This window comes from Piliocolobus tephrosceles, chromosome 10, assembly GCF_002776525.5.
Source record: "Piliocolobus tephrosceles isolate RC106 chromosome 10, ASM277652v3, whole genome shotgun sequence".
Taxonomy (NCBI): domain Eukaryota; kingdom Metazoa; phylum Chordata; class Mammalia; order Primates; family Cercopithecidae; genus Piliocolobus; species Piliocolobus tephrosceles.
The window spans coordinates 88,578,727-88,605,869 of record NC_045443.1 but is presented as its reverse complement, the minus strand read 5'-3'; the positions used below and the strand labels follow the sequence as shown (position 1 = coordinate 88,605,869).

General features: G+C 34.5%; 1 protein-coding gene across 2 annotated transcripts in view; it reads left to right on the top strand.

The window, feature by feature from the left end:
* The first annotated feature begins 2,309 nt into the window (after positions 1 to 2,309).
* Positions 2,310 to 27,143, top strand: part of DCN (decorin) — a 38,203-nt gene continuing 13,369 nt past the window's right edge. The window contains exons 1-3 of one of the 2 annotated variants that reach the window (XM_023223399.2): positions 2,310 to 2,656; positions 6,715 to 6,958; positions 21,405 to 21,517. In XM_023223399.2, the coding sequence (XP_023079167.1) occupies positions 6,748 to 6,958; positions 21,405 to 21,517 (324 nt within the window). In that variant the 5' untranslated portion in view covers positions 2,310 to 2,656; positions 6,715 to 6,747. Of the gene's footprint in view, positions 2,657 to 5,677; positions 5,936 to 6,714; positions 6,959 to 21,404; positions 21,518 to 27,143 lie in introns of those variants that run through there. The other variant, XM_023223332.1, reaches the window with a different exon arrangement.

Genomic DNA, 27,143 nt, shown 5'->3' with positions numbered 1-27,143 from the left:
CTGCATATGACTTTGTTGGGACATAGTTTCTTCTACTGAAAAATTAGTATGACAATAGATGTAACTTGTGATTAAAGATGCAGCTTTTAAATATGATGATGTTTGGTAAAATGCTTGACATTTTGGAGGTGAGTTTCTTTCCAAACAACAACATCAGAAAGGAAATTTTTATTTGTTCCTGAACAAATTAAATAAAGTTTTAAAAGCATTGTAACTTGGTCATGGTTTGTAAAATAGTCTGAAAAGATGTTATCTCAAAACTGTGATAATTAATTTTCTATACAATAAGACTTTGCTTGCTCTTTCTTAAGATATATTACAGTTTAGTAATGGATTACATGTGAGAAGACCTGGATACTAGTTTCTGCTTTGCTTCTTGCCAGCTCTGTGAACTTGGACAAGTCATTGGACTTCCATTTTCTTGTTTGTAAAACAGAAATAGTAAATATGACTTATCTTTTCTAGCTCAAAGGATTGTTTTGAAATATATCAGAACATAATAAAAGCTAGCATTTATGGAGATTCTCACTTATAAGGATTAAGTTCTGAGTAAAGTGTTTTATATATATTGCCTTATTTAACCTCTACTCCAGCACTATGAGTTAGGTAAGAACTTCTATCCATTTTTCAGATATGGAAACTGAAATTCAGAGAGGTTAAGTAAGTTGCCTGAGTTCATACAGCTTACTATGGGGGAGGGAAGGAACAAGATCTAAATCCTAACCATAATGGTTCTGCTTTTATAAAAGTAAAATTATCTACCTAAAAAGGCATTATGTCTTTTTTTTCTCCTCCTCCTTATTCTTCTTCTACCTTTTATTTAATACTTTCTTTTCTTTCTTTCTCTGTCTTGTAATAATGATTGCCATAATTTGTCATATACACTTTAGTAGGGTTAAGTTTTGATAAATAGTAAACCAGGATTGGGGCAAAACACCAGTCCGGGTATGGTCCATAGCCAATCATTTGATTGTCTTTACTAATCTAGTAAATGTGTCTTGGTAACTTAGTGTATACCATGGTTATTCTGGGTGCAGGGATTCTACAAACATGAACACAATGTCATTCCTCCCTTGGAGTAAGACATGTACATAAATAATTACAATGTGAGGCAGGAGTGATTATATGTCATCAAAAAGAGATAAATGCCATATAAGGAGAGTTCAGAAAGGAAATTAATACATTCCAGGTAAGGGGATCATGAACTTTCGCACCAATGTCCAGGGGCAGTAGTGCCTGCCTTTGTCTAAACTGTCAGAATAACTAGATATGTGGTCATTAAATATTAAAGAGATGGAGAGTAGGGTAAATTGTTTACCTGGGAGACTATGCTTTGGAAATAAGGCAAACTATAACGTGGTAACACCTCTCCCCCTCCTTAGACACCCACTCAAGAATTTAATTTCTCTAAGTTTTATTGAGGAAAAAGAATATTTACTGTGGAAGAATACACTTTGATGGCTGGAGGAGGGAAGGAAGAAGGCTGGAGGATGGGAGGGGGATCCTCTTGTGTTTCACAGCTGTTAATTTCCAGTTTCCACCTGGTAACAGCCTAGGGGCCGGAGCGTAATGATACAAGTCAAAACACAGAGATCTACACAGAGACAACTAATAGCATCCAGCAAGGGAATTATAAAAGCTCAAAAAATATTTCCAGTGGCTAAATAAATACCTTTCCTTGTAGTTGCAGTTTTTTTTTTTTTTTTTTTCATTACTGAAATTTGGAAAGACACATAGACTCTATTGCCTTTTCAAAGTTCTAGTTTTCATAAAAGTATAATCTATGAAAAGCAAATTTTTCATATATAGATGGTGAAACTATGTTGTGATCAACTACTAGTTTTCTATGTATTTCATTTAAAAACTGGTAGACAATGAGAAAGATTTTAAACTATGATTAATGAAAGTGATAGATGACATACTTTTCGTATAAAACCATGGCTTTCTTTCAGGACACTTTAGAAATATGTCCAAAATATACAGAGAAACTCCACAGCATAGTGCTTGAATTTACACAAACACTCCAAGGCAAGTAAGAATCTGAATGAGTAGTTTCACATAAGGCTACTCATTTATTTTTGCAGTCCGCATTTAAAACAACTACAAGATTAATTTCATTCCATTTTTCTGGACTTATACATCCTGAAAGCAAGAAAAAAATGTCATTTTGGAAGTATATTAAATGCTACTTGTAAACAAGGCTAGAAAGGGTGGAGAGTGAAATGGGATGGGGGTGGGGAAGCAAACCCTTTAGTTACAATATCTTAGGGAAATAAATCTACAATAAGACAAATTTCAAATCAAGTTGTTCCACTATACTACATAAGCAGTTTAGAATTTTAAGCAGATGCAAAAAGAATAAAGCAAATGGGAGGGAAAAAAAAGGCCGATAAAGTTTCTGGCTACAATACAAGAGACATATCATTACCATATGATCTAATGTGGGTGTCAGCCGGATTGTGTTCATTGAGGGAAACCTTATTTTTTAACTGTGCTATGGAGTAGAAGCAGGAGGTTTTCAACCTAGTGACAGTCACAGAGCAGCACCTACCCCCTCCTCCTTTCCACACCTGCAAACTCTTTTACTTGAGCTGAATATTTAGTGTAATTACATCTCAGCTTTGAGGGCTCCTGTGGCAAATTCCCGGATTAAAAGGTATGGTTTTCAATAACTGTCCTGAACTCTGCTACAGACTAATAAAACTTCGGTCAAGTTGAGAGCAAAAGGGATTATTTGGTGAGAAAAAGAAAAGGAAAAAAAAATACTTAAACTTTTATAGTCTTTATGCAACATTTTAAACAAGTATTATTTGAAAACAGAAGTTAAATATTTGATTAAATGATTGAATGTATTGTTTTATTTTTCTCTTCTGTATTTGCAAAGATGCTTCTTAAAAAACTGTAACCTAACACCATGACTCTCTGTATTAATGTTTTTGTGTTTGTATTAATGAATGTTTAGCTCTTTAAGAGGTGGTAACCGAAAAGTGTTCTAAAGTAGCACATTTGTAATTGAGCTGTATATTTAAAAATGTATTTTTCTCCTGAATTTTTGTTTGCTTTAAGAACTTTCAAAAGCCCAGAAGAACTGAACTCTGGTGATTAGCTGAAGATACCTAACGTATATTTCTTCAACCCCAGAAATCAATAGAAATTATCACCAGAGAAGTGAAAATAAACATTGAAAATATTTATGTTATTTAAATGCCTAAGATATTAAAAAAGCTGTATAATTTCTTAAATGTAAAGTGTCCCAGTCAGTATCTTCACTGCAAGTGAAATTTTAAGATACATTCACTATAAAATGAGGATGTGGGTTAATTTTCTAATTTTAAAACAGGGTAACACAGTGACCACTGGTTAAGTGGGCTCCCAGTGATGTAAATACCTGTGGCTTTTTTTTCCTGTTGCTGTTTCTAACCAGAAAAAGAGCCAAATGCCCCCTATAGTAACCCTTGCTTGTGGATAAATGTTGCTTTTATTCTTTATTTTAAAATTATATATATATATATATATATAATTGAAATTTTTAATCATCTAGTGCTGTAGGATTTTAATTTTGCTTTTGCATTTACAGCTTCACTTACCTCTTGAGGGTTAAATTTTGTCTTTGAAAGTGACACCAAAGGCATAGATGACATAATGCAAATGTTGATCTGAATGATATAGTTCCTTTAATGGGCTTAAGTAGTTTTAGGAACCAGAAATTATTATTTTTGTTAAAAACATTTGTAAACTATGGCAACTAGCTTTAGTGGAGTAGTGATATTGCATTAGTAATTAGCATCTTGGAGAGTGTCACACATTTTCAGACTACTTAAAACAGTTTCAATACAATTTAAACAGCATATCATCTCAATAACAATCTCCTTGGTTTCTACTTGGACAGCTGCTCTTTGCTCTTTATATTTCTGATTAATTAAGGAAAGAAGGAAATGACTAAAGGATTTATCAGTATTGACAACCCACATTAAATATTTTAAGATGTTGGGTCTTCAAGTACCATGACACTAATTTAAAACAGATGATTTTATGGAGGATTTTGCACAAAGTTTCTGGACATGCTATTATTTTTTCACAGTACAGTCAGGGTTAAATGCACACACACACACACACACACACTCACACACACACATGCACACATACACACACACGAGCAAATGAAAGTGAAATAAAAATCGGTGATTGAAGTTATAAGCTGCCTGTCTATAGTCAGCTTCAATCAAAAAGAATGTTGTTTGGAGAATTTGTGCCATTTTAACAGAAGTAAACAAACATAAATTATAATACTATTTCTCTCAGCTAATACTCAACACTTTCTTTTTGTGGGTTGTTAGTGAAAAAACCAGGCATGTTCTGCTCTGGAGAAAAGATTACAAAGCGACATCTGCATTAACTGTCGTTGCTATTTATTAAATCTGCAATTACTTGGCTTCATTTTTCTTTTAAGCTTGTAAGACATTAAATATGCAAGGCTAGCAAGCCTGTGGTAAACCATAAACATTGCATTTTTAATGGGAAACAGATACAAAACCACTCCCTCAGATACAATTCAAGGGAACAGGCTGCCAAAACAAGAGTCTTCTCTTAAAGGGAAACTCAGTAACTGAGTGGGAGTGGGCTCCTAGAAAAGCTTAATGTTGAACTTAAAGTGGCAGTGTGAAGAATAATTTTTATGATATTTTGTTAAATGAAAAGCTACAAGCCTGTATTCAACATGTGCTGCCTTAGACACATATCAGTAGTAAATATAAACTAAGAACAAAAATGTAAGAAACTGAAAAACATTTGCTTCTTCTCTAGAGAATCTAGGCAAAAATTTCCAGAATATACCTTAAGGTTAGAACATACAAAGATCTTTCTTTTTTATTTTATTTTCTCTCTCTCCTTCTTTTCTTTCTTTCTTTCTTTCTTTCTTTCTTTCTTTCTTTCTTTCTTTCTTTCTTTCTTTCTTTCTTTCTTTCTTTCTTTCTTTTTCTCCTCCTTTTTCTTTAAATATGCTACAATTGGATAATGACTCAAAACAGTTCTAAAATTCTACTTACGAACGTACAGCTTTAATATGGATTCATCTAAGTGTACAATTCAAGGTAGAGATGATGGGACTAATTATCTGCTATGATGGGACTAAACATCTGCTAAATATCTGCTATGTTTTGGAGATATCAGAATAGTTTCAATGCGATTTAAAAAATATTTTGTCTCCCAAATGACTTTGTTTCTATGTAATCAAATACCTTTTGTTATTCAGATTTATTACGATTTTGTCACTCAGATTTATTTAGTGCACTTCGGTTGATTTAACAACATAGATTCGTGCTTGTGGAATGAGTGGATAAATATGGAATACATTTATCAAAAGAATACTTGTTTTTTTACAAAATGCCCTGTTAGCAAAATGAGATCATATATGCATCATATAAAAATCAGTTAGAATTTTCCATATGTGTTTATTATCTTATTAAAAATAATGTTTGAGAAACTAGGAAATGGATTTATTTTTTTAAAGCCGATCTTGCTTATACCAAGTTGAGGTTTTCAATCTGCTAACTTTTTTATATCAGAAATTCGATATTGAAAAAAGCTAATTTTGTGTTTTAAAAAATCAGACTGATTGCTTGGAACAAATGGAGTAAATCGTCTTGTCAATAAAGTGATGGTCAATTGAGTCATTTGTGTGCAAAATATTGTGCAAGGCCCGGGTACAGAACAAGGAATAATAAGACACGCCCTGAAGGAGTACATCGTCTAGTGGAGGGACAGACCAAGCACGCAAAACAAATTGCAATATAATGTGATAAGTTCTTTAAAAGAGGTAAGAGCAACGTGCTTTGGGAGCAGAGAAGAGGGAGAAAGCAGCATCCTGCCTGGATGAGCCAGGGGACACAGAAGACAAGCCCACTATCTCATTTAATCTTTACAACACTCTTGCAAGGTCGGTATTCTACATGGCAAGTAGCTTTGATTGTCAGGGTTCAGGTGAGGACTGGGAATGGTGTGACAATGAAAAGGAATGTGGCTAGAGCTATTAATTCATACCAATTTGTGAGTGGTCTGACATACAGCACAGGGACTGTGGGCAGTATTGATAGGTCATAGGAAGTTAATGAATGGTTTGTAGTAGAAATTAATAAGATGAAATTGAATTTTTAGAGGATGATTCGGGCAGCAAAGTGGGAGATGGACTGAAATAGAGGAAACATGCAAGGCAGAGATGAACTGAAAACTCTTGTAGTAGTTTAGGGAGAGATGAGAAAGGCCTGGACCAAAATAAATGTGGTAGGATGGAGAGATGTGACTGGCTTTCAGAGATATTTCTGAAGCAGAAATTGGAGATCTCCTGTATGTATAGAGACAATTTTATTTGACCATGGCAAGGCTTGTGTTAAGTGAAAAGTCCAACATGATTTATTATCATGACAATTTTGCAAACAATTTGAATATATAGTATACATCTTAGTTTATACCGAAAATTCAAAACAAACAGATTTAAATAATATTTGGATTTCTCATCCTAAGTAAATAGCTGTGCAAATGATACTATAATGTACCCGATCATCTTTCAATACATTCTTAATGCACTGCTTCCTGATAATAAATGAAATATTATTTTGCACCTTTTCTCTGTGCTCACTCTATTGTGGCATACTATATAAGAAACAACACACAGATTAGGCAGAGCTACTCTTCTTTAAACTCTCATTTGTTTCCTAGGTTCCCTGGTTGTGAAAATACATGAGATAAGTCATGAAGGTCACTATCATCCTCCTTCTGCTTGCACAAGTTTCCTGGGCCGGACCGTTTCAACAGAGAGGCTTATTTGACTTTATGCTAGAAGATGAGGCTTCTGGGATAGGCCCAGAACTTCCTTATGACCGCGACTTTGAGCCCCCTCTAGGCCCAGTGTGCCCCTTCCGCTGTCAATGCCATCTTCGAGTGGTCCAGTGTTCTGACTTGGGTGAGTGGGATGCAGTTTCTCTTTACCTACCTTATTTGTTTTGTTCTTGGGAATGGCAACTCTGAGAGTTTAGCACTTTCAGTTTTAATCTCTCCAAATGTGAGACACAGTGCCACCTAATGAGGAATAAAGGAAGCAGAACGGGATAGAAAGAAAAGTAGCGTCGTGGTTCTCTCTCTCTCTCTCCCCGCCCCCACTCGTCCCTCTTCCTTTTTTCCTCCATTACTCTGCAATCTTGGAAAAATCACTTTAAAAAATATTTCTGAGCTTCATATCCCTTCTTCTACAAAACAAAATTTTGAAGAAAACAGTGTCTTATGTTCTAAAATTTCAGAGTGGTGGTTTGATCTTAATTCTATAACGTGGTTTTATAAAATATTAGATATTAAGAAAATCAGGTCAGTCTCTCTACTATTCACTTAGCCCAGACAACAGAGTTTCAGCATTACTAAATTGTAAAATATGCAGTTATCAAAAGCAAAACTTGTCAAATTTTATGACAAAATCTTATCTTTCAATTATAAAAATACTCCCTTAATCTCTGAGCCTTAGTTTTGTCTTTACTTTTGACATTTTGTAATCCAGCTGCTTATATTCTTTAGAAAGTTTCAAAGGAAATATTTATCACTAAGGTATGGTGTAAATATTCAATATAATCATGTTACATATATCTTTAGCCTAACACCCTAAAGACAGTTTGATTTATCATCTTTTCAGAAAAATTTGGTCTGGAAATTCCAAGAGCATTACACTTAGAAGATAAATCTCCAGAAAGATTGAAGCTCAGTGGATGGGCCAAAGGGGAATGAACTCAGTTTACATGGCAGCTGATTCACATTCCTCCTTTGGAAGGGGTGTATTTTCTTACTGGAGATGAAAAGAAAAAAAAAAAAAAATCTTTATATCATGATTCTGCCATGTGTACTTCCTTCTGGAGGAAATCCCATATTATGATCAGGCACTTCTTTCAGAAGTCCTATATTTACTCAGAACATGCTTTCTAGCAGTAGTCTGCAGAAGAAAAATGCCACTAGCTTCTACAGTTGGAATAAACTATCTCTAGGAACCTGGAAAAACATAAAGTATATTCAGCAGTAACAACTGAAAAACATTCGAAATAGCTTCTTCAACACATATATTGTATAGCCATTTGAAACCCAAATACAAATGTTATGTAAAGGCTTTCAAAAGGCCACAGAATAATTCCAGTGGATTGATTTGTTCACTCATTCAGAAGCTATATTGGGAACCCATCATAGATGAACTCTGCTCTAGGCGTGGGGAGGAAAGGATGAGGAAGACAAATATGGCCCTAGTTCCTGTGGATCTTATATTCTAGTGGTGGTGACTATTACTTTTTGAATTGTGTATTCACCACAGGGGAGATTGGATTACTCTTCAGAAACTTTATAAGTATCTAGAGATGACCTGCATTATTGTCTTGGGCAGGAAAATAACAGGGTTGGAAAAAATCTGGACAAAGAAATCACCAGTTGATGGATATACACAGGATAATCTTTTCTGAAGTTACTAAAATGGCGAAGTTCCCCAAAAATGTGATGCGAGTTACATTTCACTTTGCCTCTGAGAACAAGTTAAAAGAATGTATTATTACTTTCACTACATATATTATCAAAAATAAAGGGTTGATGTTTTTAAGGAAAGCAGAGTTGGCCAGTTACTTTAGTGAAGTTTTGTTTTTTCATAAATAGAGGCCTTTGCTTCCATGAAAAATAGTTCACAAAGCTTGACCCCAATGAAAGCACTGGGCGTAGGTCTGTTGTTCAAAGCAAAACAACAACAAAATGTAGTCTTAGGAAGCAGCAAGTTCACTGACTTGGGACCTTTATGATAGTTTTGTTGTTGCTGTTGATATTGTTTTGTTTATTTTGTTTTGTTTTTAGATGAGAAAGTTTTCTACATGTTATCTTTTTTCTAGGAGCTCAAAGTGTACATCATCCCTTTATTATGGCTAGGTTTACTGACTCATATACTAAGGAAGTAGCTAAAATTATAAAAATAATTTGTTTTTAAAACCATATTTAACTAAGAGAACTAAGTTCCAATGAGCAGTGGTCTCATGTGATGTAGTTTCAATATCTTAACATTTAAAGGTGAATATTTAAATATACTATAAATTTTAAAATCAGATATCTCTAAGAAAATACATTTCTTAAAGGGAAATGGAATTCACTTGACTTTAAATAAAACAAATGAACTCATTTCATATTTTTAACTATTATCTAACTCTTATTTTATGATGCTGGCAAGCTGTTGAGAGCCTTGACATCTTCATCGGTAGAAAAATCACAGTCTTAGAAATCCTATTAATTGTATGAGGTACCTGTGTCATAGTAGCAGCTTCAAGCAGTTTTAAAATAATATGATTACATGCAGTAACAGATTAAGAAAAAAGAAAGCAAGCAAGGAGAAATGGACCACCTAATTCACCGTAAATGCAATATAGTTGATTTTTTATTTGTTTTATGTGCTTTAGTGATCTAAGCATGAAGGTTGAATTATTATAAAAAAGAAAATAAATGCAGTGCAGTTGGGGATGGCAAATGTTAATGCTTATCTGTATCAAAGACCAATGTTGTCTTCAGGATTATCCTTGGTGGATTATCTTCGGCAGACATTTAATGAGCAGAGAGAAGCTACAGTGTTGAAGGACAAAAGTCCTTTGTCATCTTATTATCTGAATAATGTGTAATACAAATAAATTTTTTAAATTAAAATGTTTGACTACTTTTTCCCACTAAGAAATATTCTTGGCAAAATTAAACATCAAAATTTTAAACAATTCTTTCAAAGCTAAGAAGTCAAAAACTATGAAATTAAAATTATGTAATTACTCTGTAGGGTAATTTGAGGCCTCTGGAAAATGCATGGACTGATTTAGTCCCTAATTCTAATTTATCACAGTAGTATTAAAATATGTTTTTTTTCTTTCTTTCTTTCCTTCTTTCTTTTTTTTTTTAGAGGAGAAGGGATTGAGACAGTAAACATGAATTCCCCATAGATATTGGTCAAGTTGTTTCGTTGAACTTGTTGCAACTTGCTTTGTCATTGGAACCACAATTTTATGAGACCCATATCTTGTCTTCTTTTATCTATCATGTTAAGACATAAATCAGTTCCCTCTTAATCACAGCATTAATTTCAAAAAGTAATATTATAAATAAATGTAGAGTTAGCAAATTCAGAAGTCTTTCAGTTACTTTATAATGATAAATCCACAAGGTAACTTAGTCTTTTAAAAATCAAAAATTTTTTAGATGTTCTGATTTTGATTGGATTTTCTATTTTATATGTTTGACATCCTGTAGGAAGACAGCTTCCGTTACTTAGGTACTCTTTGACTCAGCCATTCATCTTTGGATCAAGTGTCATCAGGTAGTATAATTTGGTATGGACTAACACCTCATTACTGAAATGCAAATCAGTCCTGACAAGTCAAATAAGAACAAGTATTGTCTTTTAACTAGTCTCTGAAATTAAAATTATAATTCTTGATATATTTCTTATAAACAAATTTCAAGAGTTGAAATGTCTCTTTTTTTTATTTTTTATTTTTTTATTATACTTTAAGTTCTAGGGTACATGTGCATAATGTGCAGGTTTGTTACATATGTCTACATGTGCCATGTTGGTGTGCTGCACCCATCAACTCGTCAGCACCCATCAATTCATCATTTATATCAGGTATAACTCCCCAATGCAATCCCTCCCCCCTCCCCCCTCCCCATCATAGGCCCCAGTGTGTGATGTTCCCCTTCCCGAGTCCAAGTGAACTCATTGTGCAGTTCCCACCTATGAGTGAGAACATGCGGTGTTTGGTTTTCTCTTCTTGTGATAGTTTGCTAAGAATGATGGCTTCCAGCTGCATCCATGTCCCTACAAAGGACGCAAACTCATCCTTTTTTATGGCTGCATAGTATTCCATGGTGTATATGTGGCACATTTTCTTAATCCAGTCTGTCACTGATGGACATTTGGGTTGATTCCAAGTCTTTGCTATTGTGAATAGTGCCGCAATAAACATACGTGTGCATGTGTCTTTGCAGTAGAATAATTTATAATCCTTTGGGTATATACCCAGTAGTGGGATGGCTGGGTCATATGGTACATCTAGTTCTCTTAAAACTATTTAGTAGTGGAAAGAACTTGGGCTGTGCAGTTAAACACCTCTGATCCCAAATTCTGCTTTGCTGTTTACTGCCTGTAACCTAGACACTTTCAAAACTTTGTTTCCTCATTTGACAAATGGAAATATATCTTATTTCACTGGGTAGGAATAGAAAATATATGTACAAATGCTTATTATAGTAACTGTTACATTTCACTTACCATTTCAGGCAAAGTTGGCTAAGAACATGAGGCTGTTTCTGATATTTCCTTTCATTTTTATTTATTATTGAGAATAATAGGTATAGGCCATATACTTATTAGAGACAGTCAATGACTTATACTTATTATTCTCAATTCAAATTATATCATATTATACTAATTGAAAATAAGCCATATACTTATTAGAGACTTATTAAGAGTCTTATTAGAGACTTTATTAAGAGTCTCTAATAAGTATATGGGTTTTCAAGCTAGAGACAAAATAGCACCATCTCTCTCCACCTCTCTAAAGAGGACCACATCATCTCCAAGTGTAAATAGACAAGAATAAAAAACATGTGCATTTACTAAGCAATTGAATATTCTCCAAACCAATATTCCTTTGAACAAAATGAGTTTGTTTGATTTGAGAACAATGAAGCATTTGACTATTTTATAATCATAAATGATTCACACTCCCACACACTTAGCCCTCTAGAAATGGTGCCAGAAGATGAAACACATTTAATTTTGCCATATGGAAGCATTACAAATAACTACTGGTTTCTAATAATGTATGTTATAATGCAAATAATGTTTGAGTTTTTAAAAAACTCAGAAAAAGTACAACCTTTTAAATTATACAGTTGCTTCTTATTCATACTCATTTTTCTTGAACTAGTGAAAAATTTTGTCAGAGGTTACCACTTGGGACATATTGTACTACAGCTTCTCACTTGGCTGAGGAAACTGGTTTTCCAGAAGCAGACCTTATACAAGAGATAAATGAACCATTACACTTCTCCCATGAAATCAACCCAGAAAAATAAATTAGGACAGTTTTGTGGAGGAACAGACAGAATGCTAGATGCTCAGTTGCCTTTATCATTTATGTCTGGCTCTGCAGCAGCAGGGGTGTGAGGTGTTCCTCATTCAGGGTTTCTAATGCACCAAAAGGGTGTTTCCAAAACATGATATGGGAAGGAGGCTGTGCACAGAGTATGCCCACTGGATTGCCTAAATTGACATTGGGTAGGAGTGGAGTATGCTTCAGATGGAGCAAGAGTAATGCTCAATGTGACCCAAAGTCTCCCGAATCAAGGGGTTAAAAGATGGAGAGGAGGAAGAGAGGGAGTCAAGAAGGCCAAAGGAAGCGTCTGTCTCCTTAACCTGACTGACAACTAACATAACCCTGGTTTCCTTCTCAGTCCCCAGGAGGGAGAGAGAGGCAGCTGTGTGGGATCAAGGCATTTTGTGAGACTGCAGCTGTGATTCATTTTCCTTTGGAAGAACATCCCTAGCTCCAGGGGACATGGTGGGAATTGGTTAGCTAAAATATCAATTCCCTGAGTAAAAGAGGAAAACTATGAGACCTCTAATCTTAACTTTTCTCCTTCAAAAGAGTGGAAAAAGATTACATAGTTCCTCAAAAATAAAAAAAAAAAATGAGTTTGCAATTCAGTCTTAATAAAAAGAGAAAGCCCCTAGCATATATACTGTAACACTCAAGACTCAGTTACTCTTGACTTAGTCTGTGGACTGCTTTAACTTCTGTAGCTTGCCTACTTCTGCCTTTTTACTGTAATCTACATTTGCTTTCATTATTCTATACTAATCAATTATATATACGTATCTGTGATTATATAATATATTTTAATTATGTTTTTATATATCTATTTTATTGTTTTCTTCACTAGAAAAGAAGTATTGCAATAATTTATCTTTGTACAACCTCTACACAATAAATTGCCTTATACTTTCTAGACTCTTTAAACATCAATCAATGATTGATGAATGAACACACGAACATATGCATGGCTTCGTTCTTGAATTAATGCTTGGATGAATATTCTACAATATTCCTGACTCTAGCAAGCTGCAAAGAGAAGGGAACATGTCTGATTGAGAAACAGAAGTGATTTCTTAGTGCCTCCTTGCTCCTTCCCTTTAAAGACAACTGTAAAACGAGGAAGCTTAGAAATTCCTTGAGTTTGACTGGAAAGAGAATAGAATTAAAGAGAAGAATCGTTTATGTCTGAAGCCTGGTCTAACTGATAATACAGTCAGATTGCCATTTTTAAGATGGAAAGAGGGAAACATGCTTGCCTTGAGCAGAAAAGTTTTTTTGTTGGGGCTGGAGCTCCTAAATATTATTTTGGTCATTTGCCCAAAAACTGAAGTACACCACCAATGTCCCAATTATGAAGTTGAATACAGAATTATAAAAAAAAAATTGTTGAAAGTCAGTAAGAACAAATTTTAGAATTTGGACTCCTGCCACATGGCAAAAAAATGCATGATGTTTTAAGACGACCTGGCCTTTGTCCAGCATGATGTTTACCAGATTGCTGACATTTGCTAACAGAACAATGCTATTCATCACTGGGACAACTAAAAGAAGGGAAGAAAAAAAAAAAGAAGTCTATTTCTTACTAGTCTTTATTCAGAAATGATTTTTTGGTAATGTCTTAAGTCGTATCTTATTTGCTTTAATAAATAACTAGATTTTAAAGAAGATAAAACTCCTTATAAAAACTGGGAGAGCAAATATCTAATCCAGGCTACCTTGAAAATAGTGTGTTTTAATGGAAAATTTAGAATTATGTTAAATAAAGGCTGCTCAATGAAAAATAAATGTAGGAAACCACTATGCTCCTGTTACTACAGCTGAATGAATTTTACCCCAAAACATAGTGGCTTAAAAATAATTTAATTTGTTCATGACTTGAGGTATGGAAAATTTGGCAAGGGCTCTGAAGGGCTGTTCTCACTTGGGGTCACTCTTGCACTTGTAGTCAAATGTTATCTGAGATTATAGTCATAAGAAGGCTAGCCTGGGCTGGACACCTGAGACAGTTCACTGTCATAACTGACAGTTGCTGCCACTATCGCCCACAAGCTTGACTGTTCTATCCTCTGAATTGCCTCAGGCAGCTTCTCTTTCTTTCTATGGCCCCTGGCTATCCCAGAGCAAGCATCGCAGAAGAAGTGGATAGCAGCTGTACAATCTTTTCTGACCTTGTCTCAAATGTCATGGTGTTTCAGTCTATTGATTCCTAGAGGCATCAAAAGACCATCCTACATTCAAAGGGAAGAGAGAGAAATTAGATGCTGCCTTCTAATGGTAATGGGACAAATGCTTATTGTAGAAGAGGATGTAGGATAGAAAATTTAATGTATGGCATCTTTGGAAAATATAATCATCTGCATATATACTTAGATTTATATAAATTTCTAATGAGAAGTTTGAGCATAATTATATATTATGTAGAGAAAGTCCACAGATATTACATGTCCCCCATGAAGGTCATTATTTAATAATTACAAACTACATGAAGATGTTAAATAATTATAATTAAATTAATTTATAAATTAACTTCATAGTTACTTAATTGTTCTACTTAAGATTGTAAGAAAAGTATTGGCCGGGCGCGGTGGCTCAAGCCTGTAATCCCAGCACTTTGGGAGGCCGAGACGGGCGGATCACTAGGTCAGGAGATCGAGACCATCTTGGCTAACACGGTGAAACCCCGACTCTACTAAAAAATACAAAAAACTAGCCGGGCGAAGTGGCGGGCGCCTGTAGTCCCAGCTACTCGGGAGGCTGAGGCAGGAGAATGGTGTGAACCTGGGAGGCGGAGCTTGCAGTGAGCTGAGGTCCGGCCACTGCACTCCAGCCTGGGTGACAGAGCGAGACTCCGTCTCAGGAAAAAAAAAAAAGAAAAGTATTAAGTCATATCTTGATGACTTTGTTTTCATTATGGAACATTTTTTGGATGTAAATTGAACCTGGCTAATTGATACATATAATTTAAAATGCTAACATTTTACTTTCTATATTATTTTCTGAATAACCATAAAATTCATCACTATCAATAGGAATTATTTAGTTAAAAATCACATACAATTAAAACAATCAGATATGCTTAAAGGCAGAATTTAAATTTATTTAAAAGTTTAAAAAATTAAGGTAGGATAACTGTTTCATAGAATACTATCGGTTTTTATATTTTTTGAAGATTAGGTTTACTTCAAATAGGCATTTTTCATCATAAAAAATAATCTTTAGTCCTAGTATATTTCTACCACAATTTACTTCAGGCTTGGTGTTTTCAGATGAGGAAATGGAGCCTGAGGAATGCTAACTTACAGATTCCGGTCATCTCTCCTTAACAGCTGAGTTTATTTTAACCCAAGCCGTTCTGACTCTAATGATGTACAAACAAAGAGTAGTATTTTATAGATTTGCAAGAGTGTAGCATTTGCCACCATTAAAATAGGGTTAAATTGACAAAGAGCAGTTTTTGAGGGGTCTAATTATTCAGTGGGGATCGAATCATGTGCTTCCTAAACTGAAGGCTTATCCAAAGGCAGAGAGGATGACAAGCACCCCAAAGGCCCTGAACTTCATGAGAACAATGATGAATGCAGAATGAACAGGAAATAACTGTAAAGAAAAAAAACATTTCAGGACCAAGATCTTTAGATGAACATCTTGTGTTTGACATACCTGAAAAACAGATTTCAGTCTCTAGGATAATATGCATGGTGATTGTACAGAAAAGAAGGAGTTACAGATGAATAATCAGAAAGATTATTCAGAAAGATAATGAGAGCAATACCCTCTATTTTGCTTATTATAATAATCATCAGTAGCAATACTTGAGACGCTGCTATGCACTATGGTAGGAGATTAGTTTGTAGCATAGCTTATTGAATTTTCACAAAAATTCTGTGAAAGACTTAAGAAAACTGAGGACAGAGAGTTTAAAGAATATGTCTTCTTTTTGTCTCTCTCTGTCGCCTAGGCTGGAGTGTAGTGGCACGTTCTTGGCTCACTGCAAGCTCCACCTCCCAGGTTCACGCCATTCTCCTGCTTCAGCCTCTCCAGTAGCTGGGACTATAGGCGCCCGCCACCACACCTGGCTAATTTTTTGTATTTTTAGTAGAGACAAGGTTTCACCATGTTAGCCAGGGTGGTCTCAATCTCCTGACCTCATGATCCACCCGCCTCGGCCTCCCAAAGTGCTGGGATTACAGGCCTGAGCCACCATGCCCGGCCTCAATATGTCTTCTAATCTTAAAGATCAAGAAGAGGAACCAGAATTGAAAGTCACGTAACAGTCTTATAAAAAATTGTTATTACAGAAGCATGTTTAAATATGAAAATTCTACAGAATAAAATGACCCCATTGTGTACCCACAACAGAACTTCAACCAGTGTCAACTAATGCCACTATTTTTCTATCTCCACCCACTTCCATATCATTTTGAAGCAAATTCCAGATATATGATTTTATCTATCAATACACATGTCAGTATGTTTCTCTGAAAAATAAAGCTCTCAAATAAAATAACCATATTTTATAGCTTATTTATATGAATCAGGATCCAGATGAAGTACATACATTGCTTTTTAAAAAATAGCTTTTTTTAATTTTGTTTTTGTTTTTGAAACAGGGTATCACTCTGTTGCCTAGGCTGGAGTGCAGTGGTACGATCACAGCTCACTGTAGCCTCAACCTCTCCTCCCTCCCGAGCAGCTGGGACTACAGGCTTGTGCCACCATGCCCAGCTAATTTTTTGTAAAGATGGGGTCTTGCCATGTTGCCCAGGCTGGTGTTGAACTCAGAGGCTCAAGCAATCCACCTGCCTGAGCTTCCCAAATTTCTGGAATTAGAGACAAGAGACACAGCACCCAGTTAAAACGTCTCTTAACTCTCTTTAAACTACAGACTCACAATTTCTTCATTTTCTTTTGGAATTTAGAGGATTAATCAGATTCGGGATTAATTGACAATACAAACCTATGAATGGGGATTTGTTTCTTCATATAGAAGCTTCTAATTGATCCTTTCCCAGGAGAAATATTTGCCATGTAGAGAAACTCTTACTGCTGGAGTAGTCACCCTGTAAGACAGAAAAATCAGTCTTCTTTAGATATTTATATGACAAAAGGTGCTTCACAAATATGGCAAAGACACTGAAGAAAGTGAGAGCAATTTTCAGGTGCAGATAATGGGAATGACATATTTGATAGTAAGTAGCATTCATTTGTAAAATGTTCCTGGCCAACTGATAATTAGGAAAAAATATATAATCATTATAACCAGTTGTATCCTAATACTTCTGAGGAAAAACAAAAATTCCTATGATAGCAGGTTATAGGGAGATGGTTACAACAGAACACGGCAGAAATGATCTCAAAGCCATACTCATAAACTTTTCATCATGTGACAGCAAGGCAGACAGACTTAAAAATTAATTAATCAGAAAGGCTCTTCCTGTTTTCAAAGCAGCCAGAGCAAATTCCTGACGTGAAACAATAATTAGTCCTTCTTACCAGGAAAACAATAAATAAATACACTAACAAAACAAAGACCCTGCAATACAGGACAGTATAGTTTAAACTTATAAATCTATAGCCTATAAGAAGTTCAGTGGTGCAAGATTACTGTTATACAGGGGTAGTCAGGATGAATGTTACAGAGGTGAGGAGATAACGGATATGCTTCAAGGGATTGTTAGAATGGAAATAGAAATAAATGAATAAGTGGAGTTTTACATAAAATATGCATTGTATGAACAAAAATGAATAGCTAGGAATTAGTATAATATGCTCAAGGAATAGCTGTAGATCAACATTAGAAAATATGCACAATGATCAACTGTATGAATAAATGGCAAACCACGGCCAGGCACGGAGGCTCACACCTGTAATCCCAGCACTCTGGGATGCCAAGGCTGGCGGATCATGAGGTCAGGAGATCGAGACCATCCTGGCTAACACGGTGAAACCCCATCTCTACTAAAAACACAAAAAATTAGCCAGGCATTGGTGGCACACGCCTGTAGTCCCAGCTATTCGGGAGAATCTCTTGAATCCAGGATGTGTAGATTTCAGTGAGCTGAGATGACACCACTGCATTCTAGTCTGAGCGACAGAGCAAGACACTGTCTCAACAACAACAACAACAAAAACAAACAAAAACAAAACAACAACAACAAAAAACATGTAGTTCTGGAGTGAGGACTCAGACTATCCTGGTTCTTGGTCTACTTTAGCCATGAGGTACCTTAGATAAGCTATTTAATTTCTTTGGGTTTCTGTTTCTTTACTTATGAAATGAGAAGATTAGACTGGCTTAAAATTCTCTGATTTCTGGGATAAGTAAACTTTTTTGAATGTTGAACACGCTAATTTCTCATTAAGATCAATACCAAACCTAACAAAAGAAGAACCTGCCATCTGCTATCATAATCATTTTTTAAAGAACGTGTATTTAAAAGTAGAAATGGAAGTGAAGGCAGGAACTGGTCTCAGATGGTCTCAGAAATTGTGTGTGTGTGTGTGTATGTGTGTGTGTGTGGTGTGTCTGTGTGTGTGTGTGAGATAATTTAAACTAACCACACTGCTCTTATTGATTTTTTAAAATTTTGATATAGATTGCTAAAAACTTCATCACAGAGTCTGCCTCATCAGCATTTGGGAACCATAGACTAGCTGATATTTAAGGGCCCTTCCCTTTATGACATTCAGAGAACTCATAATAACTAGGGTAAATTCTCCATTATACTCTGCCTCTTGTCTTTGAGCAAGCTAGTTAACACTCCAATACATTATCTACCCCTTACAGGTACAGCATATTACGGGGTCTGATGTCAGAACAATTATTTCAGGGGATACAGATAGGTATGGCAGAAAAAAAAAGTCCTACTGGAAGCCAGGAGAGTTGTCATCTAATCCACGTTTTGTCATTCCTAACTAGATAAGCTTGTTCATGTTATGAAAGTTTTTAAAAGAATTGTCTGAAAGTATGAAATTACCATACTGCCTTACCTCTCTCATTGGGTTGTTGTAAGGTAAATAATAACATATTTTCATTTTTAAAAATAAACTCTAAAACTAAATTATTAATAAAAAATACTAATATGTGAAATCCCCCAAATAAACATAAATTTACTAATTCAGAGCAGGTTGTGGAACTATGATTTTAATCATTGAAATGGCTCTCCAAGAACTAAAATACAAGAATTAGAATCCTGAGGATGGCATTCCTTTTTTCTGAATCTCTAGAAATAAGATGTATATAAATTACCTTAAGTATATAGTATTGTTATAAAATTTTAGGATGACAATGTAATCAAAAGTGTCAGCCACCAGACACATCATTCTTTCCCTACACATTTGAAATTTTATCTGCAGTTTCACATTGACAAAATGTTGAGAGTCACTAGAATTTAAGTTCACCAATGAATAAAAGTAAGCATAAGTGGAAATTAGGACTTCGATGAAGGTGCCCAAGAAGGAATGATAAAATGTAGTAACTACCTTCCAAATAAAAGAAGTTTGTCTTTTCTGGGTTGGAGAACAGTAATTATCAAAGAGTTGGCAGAAGTCTACTATTCCTAATTGCATGAAATTAGCAAATTGACATTTCTGAAAATGGCAGTGATTACAACTGTACGGTGTCATTAAACAACCTCCTACAAGGTAACTGTTCTGGTATTTTACTGTTCATCACTGAAAACACTTAACTCTTGTTATTTTGATGGGAACTGTGTCTATAAAAGTTATACATTTATGTAACATATTTACGTAAGTTCAGAATTACCTGTATTTTGATACTTAAATTTATAAAGATAGTTGGTCACTGAATTAAGAACACGATTCCACCCGCAACCCCAACTATCGATGAGGTAGTGATATTGTAAAGAAAAAATTATTTAGAAAAGACTCAGAAATATGTAGTTTCAGGTATGTTTTCTGTAATTTTCATGGAAGAAATTAAGACAGTCAAAATATGGCTACCATGGTGGTTTACAAGTATGTTTACATAAAACTCAAAATTGAAAAGTGATTTTTTCAACATAGCAGTAATTATACCCTGTTGTAATTTTATTTTACTTGAAAACAGTGAACTGAATTACATTTTTATGAAATCATGGGCAATGTCTACTTTGGTCCTGCCATATTCCCAGAATCTAATAAATTTAGGCTGCCCAGGAGGTATTCAATAAAGGCTTGTTGAATTGATGAAAAAATAACCTTCAGTACTTCCAGTTTCAGATATAATGGAGAGATTGCTTCTACCAAAGGTTAAAAACTATTTCTGATTTATGTTATGCAGTCTTAAAATATGGAAATGATCACATTAATTTGAGTTAATAGAACATCAAATTTTTACTTAATGTCCTACTTCAATATGAAACAATGGAGAAATGAAAAGCAAACGGCCTTTTTAAATATTTTTCTCCATTATGATTCACAATGATTTATTCAAAATAATTGCCTTTTTTATAACTCTGGTTCATCCTTATATGACTAGCTGAATGACTATTAAAATATTTCTTAATACCATGGACCATTTGATTATTCAATGAATTTACATTTGCAAACTAAAAACAATAATTCCGTCAGTTAGACCAAAATCTAAAGTCCAAAAGTAATGCTTCATAAAATTAACTTAAGATACGTCATACTACCAAATTTATTTCATTCTAAGTAGCCATATATCTATTGGTCATAAAATATCAACTGAAATTAATATTGTTTTGGCATTCTAATGAAAACTAAAAGAGCCATTATCGCAAAATGTTGGATAAATTTTCAAGATCCTGCCACAAGTTGATTATACGTTTATATAATTTTCACTGTAGATCTGTGATGGAGTTAGGTTTATTGAAAAGATCTTTATTACTGATGATTTGGCTAGAGTAATTATTGACACGTTATTTATGTAAAAATGTATAGATTTACAAATCACTTATGCTGACTACTTATCAAAATAACTACTTTTCAATACAACAAGAAAGAGGTAAAATATATAGATTTGAACCACACCCTAATGAAATACCAATGTTCCCCTAATGCAGAGGAGTCATTCCATGAGGAAAATATCATGTTGAGTTTATTATTAAATACAAAAAGTCATTTGACTTGGTTGCAAAAGATAAAGCAAAAATTTTACCCTACAATGAATGCAATTCTTAGAAGAAGAATTGTTGTTGTTAATATGATCATCACAACATTAATTTTTTGGTAAATATATACTGTGTGATTCTGTAGCCATTTGTCCCTTCGACTCACCACACACTCCTATTACTCTTATGCTAGGTCTGGACAAAGTGCCAAAGGATCTTCCCCCTGACACAACTCTGCTAGACCTGCAAAACAACAAAATAACCGAAATCAAAGATGGAGACTTTAAGAACCTGAAGAACCTTCACGTAAGAACTATTTATTTTTAAATCACAATAAGATAGGACTCAAGGTATTTTTCAAAACACCACCTAGATAAGGCCAAGAGTATTACGCACCAACAAAGAAGCACATTAGTGTTTATTAACCTCACTTTTTTAGCAGTGGTAGGGAAACAAAGCATCATATTCATTAACCACTAACAATTTACCCAGCCTTTTATACATATACCTCATATATCTTAGGTATTTTATTCAAAAAAATACTTTAGATCTTAATTCTCTCTCACGTTTTCGGGAATAAAAATTGTCTTTCAAATTAAGTTGTATTTTAATAGTGGAACAAAACACAAAATGGATTGATCCTAGTATTATTTTATTTCTTTGTTTGTCTGTTTCCATGCATTTTCTAAGAGAGGTGTGAATGATGTTCTAAAATCTCAAAGAATGGAATCAAGTGGAAAAAAGATAATTATTCATATTTTATTTAGTAAAATATAATTCTGTCTTCATATGTATGTTTCTTGCTTTACAGTTAGGATTATGCATGCTGTGTCCTTATCTGTATGTTTATTTTGGTTTTCTCTTACCTCTCTACCCTATCATAATGTTCAGTCTATCAGTCAGGATTTCATCAGAAAAGAGATGCCACTCACAAAGGGATTTCATGGAGGAGACGTTATTGAAACCTGTATTTGCAAAGGGGCGTGGGAACACAACAAGGCACTGTGAGGCACCCAGTCCCACAAAGGTCTAGAAGAATTTGAGGGTCTCAGAGCCATGGGAGAGGTGGGGAGCTATAGTTTCACTTCTTAATTTCCTGCCTGTGTCCCCTATGGTTGAATCTACTTCGGACGAAAAGACAAGGGCATTTGATTAATGTGTTCCCCAGAGGTCAGCTTCCCAGGACATGAGGAAGGGCCAAACAGTGCAAAGAATAAATATAGTGGTAGTTGGGAGAGGATATACTATACAAGGGAAATGATAAACCCAATAAAATAGAGATAAGCCTTGCTAAGACAACCTTCTGTAAGAGTAAATGCATCGTTTGTTCACATTGAACACCAGAATCACTATAAAATGCATTTTCTCACCCAGCTCTCTATCTGTGGGATGAGTGTGACATGGTCTTCCCTCAAAACATGAGGGCACATGAAATATAAATAAGCCAGACCTCAATGTCCAAAATAGATACTCTAGAAATCTCACCGTGTCTACTTCCATTCTGGTAGACCACTCTAAAGTACTGAGTCTGGTTCTTGGCATTTTAAGAAATGCATTAAAGAATATCTAGAGAAGGACGACCATGGAGATAAAGAATCTAGAAATTAGGTCTCACAGACACAGTGGATGGAGAGGTGGATGTCTAAACTGAGTGTGGAGGGTCACTAATGGCACATTTGAAGGGCCATGTTGAACAAAAAGGATTGTATTTACTTGCTTCAACTGCAAGATGACGGAATCATCGTCCTAGTGAGCAGAAATTTTAGAGAAGCAGATTTTTATTCAACATTAAAAATAAAATTTAAAGAATCAGAATTTTTAGAAAATAGAGAGACTTACCTAATGATTTGTTACCTGCCTGTGAAGATCAGAGTTCACAGCTTCGTATAATGAATGGCATAGGAATACATTCTTAATGTTGGGAACATAGACATACCAAACTGTAATTTCATATCTAGTTATTTATTTTAGTCATTATAGAAAATAATTGAGGAGGATATATCATAAGAATAGGCACTGCTCAGTAAAGTATAAATATAAATCATCTGATATACATAAGAATAAAAATTATAGATACAAGGGAAATAATATAATATAAAATAGAATAAACTGGTCATAATTATTACAGTTAGTATAATGAAGATACCATTTAGTACAAACTTTCCAACAACCAAGATGGGAAAAGCAGTTAACATTTAGCCATTAGAAAAAAATATACCAGATTTTTTTAAAGGAAGAAAATTTTTTTTTCTAAAATTTTAAGACTCTACAAGGAATCATTTAAAAAAATGCAGAAAGGCTGGGCGCGGTGGCTCACACCTGTAATCCCAGCACTTTGGGAGGCCAAGGTGGGCGGATCACAAGGTCAAGAGATCAAGACCATCCTGGCCAACTTGGTGAAACCCCGTCTCTACTAAAAATAAAAAATTAGCTGGGCATGGTGGCGCGCTCTTGTATTCCAAGCTACTCGGGAGTCTGAGGCAGGAGAATCACTTGAACCCGGGAGGCAGAGGTTGCAGTGAGTCGAGATTGCACCACTGCACTCCAGCCTGGACGACGAAGTGAGACTGCATCTCAGAAAAAAAAAAAGAAATGATAGATAAAACAGTGCCATGATCAATTTATTGATGTGTCCAACAATATAAGCACAATATGATATAAGTAGTGAGTGTTAAAGACATAAAGTAAAAGGAAAAATTAGGCATCAGTATTTATCCAATTACCAGACACAGTTTTGAGAGAATATGCGAGGAAAGAATATTAGATGATCAGCAGAAGTTTGAAAGGCAAAGAGAAAAGGACTTTCTGTACAAGAAGAAAGCAAAGGCAGAAGAAAATAAGAAGCAGACAAATAAAAATGCAAGTTGGCTAGAGTGAAAGAAACAGCTGAAACAATGGAGGATAAGGGTAAACTGGAGGTTCCAACCTTTGGGTCTCTTTCCGCCGATTAGAAACTTATTCACCAATTCCCTGCCTTCACTTTAAGGTTTCACTGGGAATGAGCTGATGGTGAAACCAGCAAAGTTTGTTAATGACTGTTTAAGCTACTGTTGGCATAAGTTTAAAAAGGTGACCATAAAAAATGAATATTACTAAATTTAGATTACTAAAATATTTTTAAAACTTTTATTTGCGTAAGTTTGCCGTTTAGCTACTTTTTTAAAGGATGAAACATTCTTACTCTCATCTCAACTTTCTGTACATTTAAGTATAATCTGAATATTTAAAAAAAAACCCTTTATATCCTTAAATAAGTGACATCTAGTGTCCGTGACATTCTTATTAAATCTGGCATTTGTAATAATGTGTTCTTTCTTTTCCCAAGTCTCCTTCTAACTATGTTTTTAAGCAGCCATTATCGTGACAATCTCTTTCTTTCTACTTCAAAATATACATCAGATGAATAAAGAGAGTTCATTAGAGCCTTCAAGCATTCAGAGGATGTTAAACAGCTATTTTTTTCTTACTCTTTCATTCATGATCCTTTCTATCCTTGTTATTTTGCAAATAAACATCATAATTTCAGCTAGCAAAGCCACACTTAAGGAAGGAGAGAAATGAAAATTTAGCAAGGATTAAAATAGAAAGAATTTAACAGAATCATGTTCCCTGTCTGTGCTTCATTAGGAGTTGTACACGTTGCATAAGAGTAATTTTATACCTATAAATAGTAGGAAAAGCTACATAATTGTTCTATAAAATGATGGAAAATTAAGTGTGGTAATGCCAACATTTACTATATTTTCTTTGAATTGAAGCTTAATAAGTTGAGTAAGGAACATTTTTAAATTAAAAATCAACAAAAATTGTCAACGACTGAACAAAAGCAAACACTTGTTTAGTAATTACTATATATACTAGGCACTGTTCTTAGTACCCTATATACATTAACTTATTTAATTCTTATAACTATTCTTATGAGGTAATCACACTTGATACATCCTTTAAATGGGCACTGAAAGGTTAAGTTACTTGCTCATAGTCACAGGCCAAGTGAGACTCAGAACTTGAGATTCTAAACTCGGAATTCTGGCTTGAGTATGTGCACTAATAATTGCCTATAAATATAACAGTCACCAAGAAAGACCTTAGAACAATATTTGGTACAGTGTAAGCCCTATATAAATGGCTTTGGAGAAAAAAATGATATTAAAAGTCAGGTTTTAAAAACATTTAACATAATACAGATTTTTCAGATCATGTTTAATGCATTTAATTACATCACACTTTCAAAATTTTCCTCCATGGATAAGAATTGAATATCTCCTTTGCGATTTTCATTAGGCATCCACAATTCTGGATGTCTTGTAATGATATATGTCATCGCACTCCACTCAGCTTGCACTGGCTTTTCCCTGATTTGTGTTTATTAATGTCAACTTTTTTATGACCTTAACTCCCACAGGTTTTTGAACTTTTCATTATTAATCACAATGTGTTAGTATTTTGTATCAATCAACCAATGCATCTTTCAGGATTATTTAAAAGATTATATTACTTAATAAGAATTTTTAATTAATCAAGTAATGTGGACTATGTGAGGATATACATACATTAATTAATCAGCTATTACCTTTAGAAAACATTCTTGCATTTCTGAGACTAAAAATACTCGCTTTCCTATTACAGGTCCCCTTCTGTCCCTCCATATTCTCACATATGTAAAACTTATACTACAATTGAAAATGTAAAATTAGACCTTAATAAGTTATTGCAAGCTCCTTATAATTAGTTAACAAAGTGGCTTGAAATAATAAGTGGTTTTCGTAGGCATACAGATAATTGAAAAAGAATAAAATAGTCCAAAAATAGGCCTAGCAATTGTTATAAGCAAAGTAACAATGAATTAGAGGTAATTTCTACGTAAGAAGAACTCAGAAGTAAAAAATCAAATAATTACCCAAAATATTAACTTATTTGTCATATAAAATCTTTACACATAAAAAAGGCAAAAAAAAAAAAATCAGGAGAAAAATATGTTAAGGCTCTCTATGTCATATTGACCATATCTTTATTCTCTAAATCAATTATTAAAATATATTAAAATTTAATAAACATGAGAAGTATTTGTGATCAAGCAATCTCCTCTCTCCAAAAAATACAATAAATGGTAGGAAAATAAAAAAAGATATAGCTTAACCTTTTTAAATGACAAGGAAATAGAAAAGCAATGAACTACAACATGATATTATTTTGGCCATACTCTTAAGAAAGATAATATCAAATATTGCAAGGCTGCAGAAAAAGTTTAGTTCCTTGCATTGCTAGTGATGGCATAAATTGGTATCATCTTTTTGTTGCGGAATACATGATCACAATCAATGAAGATGGACTTTTAGATTAAAAAGCTGACTGCGGGATGGATGTTTGTGGCATTGATTATTTTCAGGTATCTTGGGTCATTTCAATTGTTAGGAGTATTTATTATTTAAAAATTACATACATATATACATGTACATATACACACATACATGTCTGTGTGTGTAGGGTGCATGTATGTTTATGGACATATTATATATCTTATTACATTTCCCTCCTCCTCATTCCTGATTTTCAGGTCCTGATATTAGACTTTTTTTTTTTTTTTTTTTTGAGACAGTCTCTCCTTGTCACCAAGGCTGGAGTGCGGTGGTCCGATCTCGGCTCACTGTAACCTCTGCCTCCTGGGCTCAAGCAATCCTCCTGCCTCAGCCTCCCAAGTAGCTGGGACTACAGGCACACACCACCATGCCCAGCTAATTTTTGTATTTTTGGTACAGATGGGGTTTTGCCATGCTGGCCAGGCTTGTCTCGAACTCCTGGCCTCAAGTGATCCACCCACCTTGGCCTCACAAAGTGCTGGGATTACAGGCGTGAGTCACTGCATCTGTCCTATACACTTCTTAAGTAAAGAACTATTACTTACTTAATTTTTTCTCTGATTTCTTGCAAT